We start from the raw sequence: 9,860 nt of genomic DNA on the forward strand, positions 1-9,860 counted from the left end.
AATTTTAGGTCGAGAAAAAACTAACCAGTTTTTTAGACTCCCAATAACAAAATATTTAATTTATACAAGGAAGGGGGCATAACAACCACTAACACATATTTTTGTAAAACGAACATAGCCATAAAATCACATGATCGGAATACGGAACGCGACGGGAAAAGGAGGGAATACGCGACTACGGTCTCTATTTACAAAGGTTTAAATTTGGCGCGAGAACGACTGCCAGAGTTTTGGCGCGAAAAAATACTGCGCGCGCATTGGGACTCTGAGAGATGGAAGATGACAGAGAAGAGAACTCGCGCCAAATTTTAAATCGCTTTCCATCACGTGCTTTTAAAACTTTTTAAGCCAAAATAAATGATACAAAATTTATAGAGGACATTTTTTATTAAAGAAATTTTATTATCATGATCAAAGACAAACAATTTTTTTTATATATACATTTTAGTTTTTGAAAGGAACTAAATCCCAAATCTCAGAGAGACATTTTCCGTCCTTCAATGCTTATAGTAATGGCGCGTTGAATTTTATTTTGCTTTTTCTTTTCCTTCAAGTTCCTCATGTGTTTGTCTAATCTAGTTAATTGTTTTTTGCTAGCCTACAAAACGCAAAAATGCAACAAAAATCACGTAAATAGACAAATAAATAAATAGATATTAAAATAAATAATACATACTTTACTAAATTCAGTTTCTACGTTCCATTTGGGTCTAACAACATAATCTCGTGTTGAAGGCATTGGAACACGAGCTCTACCAACCCAACCTTTTTCTCCGGGTCGCAGTGATCTAAAATGTTTAATTAGTTAATGAAGCGTGATTAAATTAAATTAAATTAAAAATAAAATAACTTACTTTTCATCTCCAGTTAAGGCGGTATTTATATCTTGAGCATTTTCCTCTCCTTGTTCCAGTCTCATCTTTAGTTTCTTGGGCATATGTTCAAAGTCACGTTTCTCGCGTTCTTCCTTAGAAATGGATTGGAAATCAGTTCGGAGGTTGAAAATGGGTCGAGACCATTCACTGATTAAACGTCCGGCTTTAATCTTGTTTTCCTTGATCTCCTTCGGATGTTTATACAAATACATAACAGCTTTTCCAATTCCACTGCGTTTCAACGTGTCTTGATCAATTGATGGAAACTATGCGAAGAAATTTTAAGGAATAAAAAAGGTTTTAATTTGTTAAGATGACGGAAATAAACTAAAAAAAAAAAAATGGTTTTGGAATTATTTTTTGATACCTCTCCTAAAAGTTTCAGTAAAAGCTGCCTGATATGCAAATGAGGTAAACTCCTGTCGGGTAAAGGTGACAACCATTCACTCATGACATTTAAGACCCCTTGCTCTAAAAAGGACACCTTCAAATCGGCTTTTTTTAACTGGGAAGCGACAATGGGAAGCATTTTCAGTTTTTTAGTAGCTGCTAATCTGCTTTTGTTTAATTTCCGATCTTCCTGAAAATATATAGAGTCCAAGACATTAAGTTAGTATATAGTTAGTATATTAACTAGTATTAACGAGACATTAAATTAAATTTTACTTCCGCAGCCGTTTGCATTTGATTAATGATATCTTGAATGAGGTCATCACTATCGTTGATGGTATCATAGTCTCTTTTGCGTCTTCTAGTAGAAGATTCCGCTCTTTTCTTTTCCATCATAAGATCAAAGTCGTATACTTCAATCCCGCTTCGATTTTTAACTCCTTCGTCTTCATCATCGGAAGAATCTTGTTTTTCAGTTTGTTCCGTTGTCATTCCGTCAACTTTATCTTCATTTTCTCCATCTTTCCCCCTATCTTCATCTTCATTATCTTCTCCTTTACCTTCTCCTTGTTCATCTTCACTGTCGGATAAAGCTGCAGATATTTAATATATTAATTAATATAATTAAATTAATTAATTTTAAAAAAATTGAGATTAATTTTTTTTTTTTAATAATACCTTTAGTTTTCCGTTTTTGTTGACTTTTTTCTTTTGCTTTTGCTAAATCTTCTTCTCCAAAACCCTAAGAAATTTCAGATAACAATTAAATAAATCTTAATTAGTGTTAAAATTTAAAAAAATAAAATAATTACCTCAAATTCTTCATCTTCATCACTTTCACCAAAAATATCGGCAATAAGTTCTTCAACTTCAGAGCTAAAATTAGTTTTCAATCATTTAAATTAAAATTAATTTTAAATTAATTAACTTTAAATATAATTACTTCGCGTCACTATCACGTTCATCATCTTTTTTCTGATCTCTGTAAATTTCAAATAATTTAAAAATAATAATAAAAATAAAATTAATGAACTAAATAAATAAATAATTCTAATTACTTACTTTACATTACTAGATTCTTCTTCATCATTTTTTTCAGCATTTTCTTCCTGATTTCCCGAAGTTCCTTCACCAGCATCAGCATTTTCTTCCTGATCTCCATTTTCCACCGCATTATCTTCATCATCATCACTATGAATGGAAGCTCTCTCTTCAACAGAAGCATTATCATCTTCATCATCCTCTTGCCTAAAATAATTATAGACAAATAATTAATAATATTAAACAATAAAATTTAACATTCAAAGCGGAGAAACTTACTCTTGTTCATTTCTCTCCCCGACATCACTAGCTACCGATGTTTTATCAGCATTATCTTCCGTTGGAGGCATTTCCGCATCCCCATTGGTTGAATTGGCTCCATCTTCAGCTCCACTTTCTATCAAAACCATAAAAATAAAAATTTAATTTTAATTTATCTTCTCTGACATTACAACAAAAATATTTAAATAATGTAAATTAATTTACCTCTGCCTTCATCTTCACTTTCAGCATCCTCCCTGACGACTTCTTCATCCTCGGAGTTCTCATTTTGATCATTATTCTGAGCCTCTTTATCATTCTCATCACCTTTATTGCTTTCTCTATCAACTTCGCTACCAGCTGGGGATTGAGGCGCTTGTTCCGGACTTCCAACTGCCCCATTATCAGAGCTATTGAAAATAATATTAAATATTTATTAAATTTAACGGTACTCGAGTAAAAACTATTAACAAGGCTTACCCTGAGTCTTCAGGAGAAGCTGGAGAACCAGGTGATTGTGGAGGTTCTTCATCAGGACTTACTGGAGCGTTTTCGGTAGGTGAATGAGGCGCGTTGTCCATGGGAGATTCAGGGTCATTCCCGTTAGGAGAGTAAGGTGCTTCATCATCTCTACTTGATGCTTGAGATTCTGGTCTAATATTAGGGCTATCTCCGTTAGATTCGTTCTGGAAAAGAAATTAACGTGTTAATTAACGATTTAATAAGTTAATTATATTTAATAATTAAATTACCTTTTGACTACCCGCCATTTCCTCTTCACTGTCCATTATTGACCAACTTGTTGGCTTAGTGGCTTATCCTGAAAATTCCTGCCTTGAGAGCCAAGGCTTATTGAAATAATGAGTTTAAACTCACTTATCTGACTCGTTAGTTAATTATTATCAGTTTAACTGCAAAATAAATATTTATTTTTTTAAAAACCTCACGACTATTTTACAATTTTGAAATTCTAAAGAAAAGACATTAAAAATACCGACGTAAACTTAACTTACTTCACTCAAGTCAAACAGGGTTTTCAACACTTCATTTTAACTCCAGGTATATTACTCCAGTATTTATTTCACTATAACAGTTCTACTCCTTTCACAAAAATTCATTCATCCATGCTTAATGGGCGTAGTAATTCAATTCAGTTCAGTTTTAACATTGCCTACGTTAATCAAGGCCTGTGCGCGGTGGCTTCGAAGGGGGCGACTTTACGCGACTTATTTTCTCCCTATTTTGGCGCGAGATTTCATTGATAGCTGGACCGAAACGCGCGCGAAAATGAGTATTTAAAATTCTAAGCGCGAGAAAATGAACATTTCAAATTATTTAGATCCAGCTATTAGCGCCGCAGGAGAGAGAATTTGGCAACTTAAATTGCCAAAATAAAAATAAAAATCGGCACCGCGCACCGGCCTTGATTAACGTAGGCAACGGTTTTAGAATAGCAGACGATACAAACGTGGATTACGTAGGGAGAGCCACCAAAAAAACATAAACAAAAACAAAGCGCTAAATTTCAAGTTTAATTCCGATTAATTACTAAAAGGAATCATTAATTGATCAAGAATGAGTAGCGATAAGGATGTAGATTGTACGAATGCCGCCAGAGGTCTATGGCTAGTGAAAGTAAGGCTCTAATTTTAAATTAAACTCGGGCCTAATCTTAAACCTTGGTGACATAAATAAAATTAAATTAAAATATAAGATATTTTTAACTAAATAATGAATTAATTAGGTTCCTAAATATATTTCCTCGCGATGGGAAAAAGCCCAACCCATGAGTGAAGTAGGGAGGCTAAAGATCACAAAGTTAATAATATAATTATAACAAAACTATTTAAATAAATGGTTTAACGAACTTTGTACTTTAAGGGGTGCTGGGGGTAAACCTGACATATATTTCTCACTATCAAACGAAATGGTTAACATGAAAGAACCAGAAGAAAAAGCTGCAATTCCAAAAGAACACAAGTTCATAATTTCAAACATAAACAATCAAATGTTATCTGTTTTCTCTCAAAATAAGGGAGAAAATGATTTACCAGATGGTAAGTAATTAAAATAAAACTTAAGTTAATGCTGATTAACTTTAAAAATTAATTTAGCTGCGGGAAAAATACAAATTGAGGGACAAGTTGTTCAAAAAGGTGAATGTCGGCCAACAGGAGATGATGGTTACATGCAACTGAAAAGGTAATTTAATTTTAATTAATTATAATTGCAATCAAATTAATGTTAATTTGACATTTAGACAAACTATAGTTCAAGCTAGTCAACCAACTAGATTAGTAAAACAATTGGATAGAACAGTTATTGCTTATAAACCAATTTCAAATCATAAAATTAATGTAAGTTAATTTAATTTAATTCAACTTAATATTCTTGATTTAATTACGATTTAAATTTAATTATTTTTTCTTAGGTTGAGTATGAACAAAAGAAGAAGGCAGAGGGTAAGAAATCACGTGAAGATAAAGATAAAGTTACGGAAATGTTGTTTGCTGCCTTTGAAAAACATCAATATTACAATATCAAAGATTTGGAGAAAATTACTCGACAACCAATTGTAAGATCATTTTATTTCTAATTCAAAGCCTAATTAATTTGCTAAGCCTATTTAATATATATTATTTTTGCAGCCATATTTGAAGGAAATTTTAAAAGAAATTTGCAATTACAACGGAAAGAATCCGCATAAAAATATGTGGGAATTAAAACCAGAATATCGTCATTATAAAGATGATGAAAAGAAAAATTAATTTTGCTGTGTAAAATAATTAATAAATTGACTTGTATTATACTTACAATTAAAAATTGTTTATAATTTTCATTGCAATATTAATTGATTTTCCATATTGTTTTTCTTTAAACAAATTTATTAGGACAATCACCTTTTTAAATAAAATGAAAACTTCCTTTTATTATTATTATTATTATTATTATTAATTCCTATCACGAGGTGGCGCTATTTCGTGACGTAATCAAATGAGTCACAAAAAAAAAATAGGGAAAAAGAAGGTGCAGGGAGTCTTAACGCCACGTGTGATTCACGCTTCGTGAGAAAATAGTCCCCGATTAAAAAACATTTATCTCAAATAGTAACGATAAATATAATTGATATTTCTAAAATTTAAATGAATTTACGTCATATATTATTGTAAATACTACACGAATTTGACCTTTAACCCCGTAAAAGTGCATTCGTCTGACCTAATTGATTATTCTGACACATAGGCCCGGTTTAGGTTTCCAAGAAATTAAAAAAAAACTGGCTCATAAATATCCAATTATTGTCCGTCCGTAATGAGTTTCTATTTAAAATATAACTCTAATTTTACGGCAGTTATTTTAATATTAAGCCTAAATAAATGAAAAATAAATTAAATTACACTGGTAGTTTAATTTTAAGTAAAAAAATTTAAACCAGACTGAAATGGGCGGGGTTGCCGGCTTCATCTCAAAGCCATAGAAACCGGTACTACAATCGTCATTGAGCGTTCAGGCAAAGTAACCGGCGCCTAATTTAAACCTAGGGTATGTCTGTCAAAACGGCAAATAACATTCCAGCCTCAAAGCCTATGTACGCAAATTTCGTACACTGGTCTAAATTAGACCTACGGGCTTTAAGCCTAAATCCTTAGGGGGTTAAATCTGACCTTTGCGTTTGCGAAAAAAAAAACATCCAAAGGTATATAAAATCGTTAGGCCTACGACTGGCTTCCTCAGAGTAGTCAGTACCGTGTTTCTGTCGCAGTATCAAAGCGGATCGTATCCGACTGTACGAGTGCTTCCTGTCGGCGCCTTTTCATTGGCTGATAAAGTACGAGGGGTGGCGAGGCGTAAAAAGGCCCGTAAAGTAGTAATCGCGGCGGAGTGATACGTCATCGTATAACCGGCGGAAGCTGACACCGGTGGCTGACGGCGAGACGTACAGAAGATAGTCGGGAATAGAGCGGAAGGTTTTCAGCGGCTTTATCGTCGGATTTTATTGATCATCCTCGGCGGATTTTTCTCACCTTTGTAGAACACAAATTTAAAACTTCCCTAACAAAAATGTCTTGGCAAGCGTATGTAGATAATCAAATTTGCTCTCAAGTCTCGTGTAGAATAGCGGTAATTGCCGGTTTACAAGATGGAGCGGTTTGGGCAAAATTCGAAAAAGACCCGACATCACCCGTAAGTAATTTCAATCCTAACCCTAACTCGATCCCCTTTTTTGTCGAATTAGGCCTTGGCTTCCTATTCCTATGCGTGCTCTCATTTTTTTCTCAACCTCTCTCCCGTTTTTTTTTAAGGACGAAAAAGGCCCTAACCTCTTTTACAGTAAAAAAATACTTATCAGTCCTTAACCTATTTCCGAATTTAATTTTTGTATTAATCATTTGCCTTAAGAGATGATGAAAGTTAGGCCTAATGTTAAGCCTACAATAGGGCAGGGGCTTCAGTCTCAGCTCTTTGGGAGGGAATTTTTTTGTCACCGAGGGGGGTTTTGTGCCTATTAACAATTTTAGGCCAAATTTGACTATTTTTTTTGAGTAGAATTCTATTACAAAATTACGCCCGACTTTAATTTAAGCCTGATTATCGTTTTAAGTAATAAGCTTAAGTTTACCATTCAAACAAAGGTAATGAAAAATGACATGGGATTTCATTTCATGTAGAATCATATTAGAAATATTTTAAAAAGAAAATAAGATTAATTAGGCTTATTTTTAATTAAAATCATTCATCTTGGCTGCTTATTGAAGCTAGGATGATAGAAATTTCAAATTTAGACCACATTGAGTTAAAAAAGGGGGTGGGGGGAAGTTTGACAGTAGGCCTAACACATCTAAGCCTAATTTGAACCCCTAAAGAGGAGGGGCCATTGCAACCTTAGATAGGCTGAATTTATTTCATGAAAGGCTTAGAAAAATGCATATTATAAGCCTAATATATATATATTTTCTTGGTTATTTTTAGGTTACGCAACAAGAACTAAAAACCATAGCAGATACCATGAAGTCAAATCCAGGAGGTTTCAATGTTAATGGTATCTGGCTAGGTGGAGATAAATATTACTGCTTGTTTTCCGATAATTCGTTGCTCCGTGGTAGAAAAGGAAGTTCGGCTCTTATAGTCGTCGCCACCAATACATGTAAGCAAATATCCTTCCTTTCAAACTAGATTTCCTTTAACGGAATTTGTTTCCAGTTAGTAACATCCTGTTATCAAAATATCCTTAGGTTTTGTCTTTGAAATTAAATTAATATATTTTGTTTTACTATTTCAGGCTTACTCGCAGCGGCCACTACCGACGGATTTCCACCTGGTCAGCTCAATACAGTGGTTGAAAAGCTAGGAGACTACTTGAGGGCCAGTAACTATTAGGTAAACAAAAACAAACAAATCACCAACCCCCAAAAACTCCCGGCCGAGCTTTTTTTAAAAATGGAGAAAAAAAAAACATAAAAAAAATAATTAATTTGTTTTCCCTTTTTCTAATGTGAAAAGTCTTCTATTAACATAAGTAAATAACAGTTAAACAAACAAACAAACATCAAAATAAATAAAAATAAAAGCTTCGCAGTGCATAAATTAATTAAAATTGAAGCTATAACGTACGTGACTTATCGTGCTTTTTTTCTGGTTAATTTTTTGTTACCCCCCACCCTTCCTCCCCCGATTAAGCCTAATTTGGAACGAATGGATTCAATTTAAATTTATTTTTTCATGTTCAGTTCTCGTTCGTAAATATTAAAATATTTTGGATTCAAAATTATGTATGTAATTAAGTTAATTAATTTAAAATCGATTAAAAAAAAGATTAATTAATATGATCCTATGGATTTGCATTAATTTCTTACGAATTTAATTAAAGACCCGAGTAATTAAAAATAGGCATTCTTAAATTAAAATTAATTAATTAATTAAACACACGCCCCCCTCTGAATTTTTTTAACAGTATTGTTTTATATTTCTTCTTCCTCATTACTGAATTAAGTTAATTAAATTAAATTAAATTAACTCTGAAGATAAAGCTGCCTTGATAGTAATTAACAAACAATATCCTAAAAAAAATATTAATTTACCGCTTAAATTGTAATACTAACTTTAAAATTAAAGTTACTAATTATTACAAACCCCAACTTTAATTGGCTTCATTTATTTTATTGAAAATCATTTCTCTTTTAATTAAATATAGCGTTTAATTGTACTTAAAAACCCACTAATTGGCCTTAATTAAATAATAAAAATCTGAGAACTATCCATTATTAAAATTAATTTACATAAAAATTAAAAACTAGTCAAAACAATGAAAAAAAAAAAAAAATACACCTACTTTTGCCCGCCTTCATTTCGTTAATTTTATTTTACGTTGCTTTGAAATTAAAAATATTCTTCGCCATTTTTTTTTTTTTTTTAAAGTTGGCTAAAATTGTCTCCTAGGGATGTCTAAATAAAAACCTTAAAAATATAAATTTTATGTTCAAAAGAAAAATGAAAAATCGTCTGCAAATGACGGAATTTCAAAAAATAAATAATAAAAACACCAATAGGATCGGAACTGTATTATAGTGCCAAGTTTTTTGGACATGTGCTAACCCCCCTCCCCTTTGCCTTCCTACGTTTTAATTAATTATAACTAATTATTGTTCGAATAATTAATTTTTTTTGTAATATGCGAAAAACAACAACTAATTAAGTAAAAAAACAAGTTTTTTTTTAACGCTTCTACTTTTAAATTAAATAGTAAATTAAATGGGGAATAATCGTAATATCATTCCAAATATAAAAAAAAAAGATATTTTCCGCTAAAAATATAATCGGTATATATCTCGCTACTAAACGAACAATTTGGACTACTTCTTCATTAATATTTAATTAAACTATTGATAATTAATTAAGCAAAAGAAAAAAAAACAAACATTCGGGGTAAAATTTCATAATATAACTAAAAGAAGAAATCTTTGTTTTTAATTTTTCTCGCCTTACGAATGGATTTCAAACAAAACAAAAAAAAAAAGTTTAATTTACGAGGAAAAAAAAATGAATGAAATAGCTTTTTTTATGTAACTTAATTCACACATCAGGCTATTAAAAAATTTTTGTTAAAGATTGTTTCCTTATTTTTAAACACATATTACCTTAAGCCTAATTTTGAGCCAAGGCTTACCTCTCATCCAGCAATAATAACTTGTACAAGTTGCAACAAAGGAATCCCTTATGAAATGAATGGTTAGGCCTAATTTTGAACCAAGGCTTATACATCTCATCCAAGAATGACTTGCAAAAGTTGTAACA

General features: G+C 31.8%; 3 protein-coding genes across 4 annotated transcripts; 2 read left to right on the forward strand and 1 right to left on the reverse strand.

The window, feature by feature from the left end:
- Positions 1-368: 368 nt before the first annotated feature.
- On the reverse strand, positions 369-3,694 carry LOC149588331 (protein IWS1 homolog A). Of its 2 annotated transcripts, XM_089863101.1 has the most exons (14): positions 3,581-3,694; positions 3,320-3,478; positions 3,048-3,253; positions 2,793-2,977; positions 2,586-2,703; positions 2,328-2,513; positions 2,209-2,247; positions 2,078-2,141; positions 1,944-2,007; positions 1,542-1,858; positions 1,243-1,455; positions 855-1,141; positions 677-788; positions 369-598 (listed from the first exon to the last, which is right to left on the reverse strand). In XM_089863101.1, the coding sequence occupies exons 2-14, from the start codon at positions 3,353-3,355 to the stop codon at positions 476-478; spliced, it is 1,950 nt and encodes a 649-aa protein (XP_089719227.1). In that variant the 5' UTR covers positions 3,356-3,478; positions 3,581-3,694; the 3' UTR covers positions 369-475. The 2 variants fall into 2 exon arrangements, with proteins under 2 accessions (XP_089719227.1, XP_089719228.1); XM_089863102.1 differs by lacking the exon at positions 3,581-3,694 and having other exon boundaries at positions 3,320-3,534.
- A 321-nt stretch (positions 3,695-4,015) lies between these two features.
- Positions 4,016-5,406, forward strand: TfIIFbeta (transcription factor TFIIFbeta). Its single transcript, XM_089863106.1, has 7 exons — positions 4,016-4,202; positions 4,312-4,385; positions 4,449-4,624; positions 4,682-4,769; positions 4,828-4,924; positions 4,999-5,142; positions 5,216-5,406. Exons 1-7 carry the CDS (start codon positions 4,143-4,145, stop codon positions 5,333-5,335), a joined length of 759 nt encoding a protein of 252 aa, XP_089719232.1. The 5' UTR covers positions 4,016-4,142; the 3' UTR covers positions 5,336-5,406.
- A 1,066-nt stretch (positions 5,407-6,472) lies between these two features.
- chic (profilin chickadee) lies at positions 6,473-9,672 on the forward strand. Its single transcript, XM_089863109.1, has 3 exons — positions 6,473-6,752; positions 7,539-7,713; positions 7,849-9,672. The coding sequence occupies exons 1-3, from the start codon at positions 6,630-6,632 to the stop codon at positions 7,944-7,946; spliced, it is 396 nt and encodes a 131-aa protein (XP_089719235.1). The 5' UTR covers positions 6,473-6,629; the 3' UTR covers positions 7,947-9,672.
- The last annotated feature ends 188 nt before the right edge of the window (positions 9,673-9,860 follow it).

This window comes from Phalangium opilio, unplaced genomic scaffold (assembly GCF_054372755.1).
Source record: "Phalangium opilio isolate 3A_F unplaced genomic scaffold, DU_Popi_V2 ptg000662l_1, whole genome shotgun sequence".
Classification (NCBI taxonomy): domain Eukaryota; kingdom Metazoa; phylum Arthropoda; class Arachnida; order Opiliones; family Phalangiidae; genus Phalangium; species Phalangium opilio.

What these genes read in the sequence shown, in the direction of transcription:
- LOC149588331 (XM_089863101.1), bottom strand. Translation starts at nt 3,355, where the DNA reads ATGGACAGTGAAGAGGAAATGGCGGGTAGTCAAAAG. An exon ending in GAACGTGATAGTGACGCGAA is followed by an intron (nt 2,142 to 2,208) that starts GTAATTATATTT and finishes AACTAATTTTAG; the next exon opens with CTCTGAAGTTGAAGAACTTA. An exon ending in GCCTTAACTGGAGATGAAAA is followed by an intron (nt 789 to 854) that starts GTAAGTTATTTT and finishes TAAACATTTTAG; the next exon opens with ATCACTGCGACCCGGAGAAA.
- TfIIFbeta (XM_089863106.1), top strand. Translation starts at nt 4,143, where the DNA reads ATGAGTAGCGATAAGGATGTAGATTGTACGAATGCCGCCAGAGGTCTA. An exon ending in AGAAAATGATTTACCAGATG is followed by an intron (nt 4,625 to 4,681) that starts GTAAGTAATTAA and finishes AAATTAATTTAG; the next exon opens with CTGCGGGAAAAATACAAATT. An exon ending in GGTTACATGCAACTGAAAAG is followed by an intron (nt 4,770 to 4,827) that starts GTAATTTAATTT and finishes TTTGACATTTAG; the next exon opens with ACAAACTATAGTTCAAGCTA.
- chic (XM_089863109.1), top strand. Translation starts at nt 6,630, where the DNA reads ATGTCTTGGCAAGCGTATGTAGATAATCAAATTTGCTCTCAAGTCTCG. An exon ending in AAAAAGACCCGACATCACCC is followed by an intron (nt 6,753 to 7,538) that starts GTAAGTAATTTC and finishes GGTTATTTTTAG; the next exon opens with GTTACGCAACAAGAACTAAA. An exon ending in AGTCGTCGCCACCAATACAT is followed by an intron (nt 7,714 to 7,848) that starts GTAAGCAAATAT and finishes TTACTATTTCAG; the next exon opens with GCTTACTCGCAGCGGCCACT.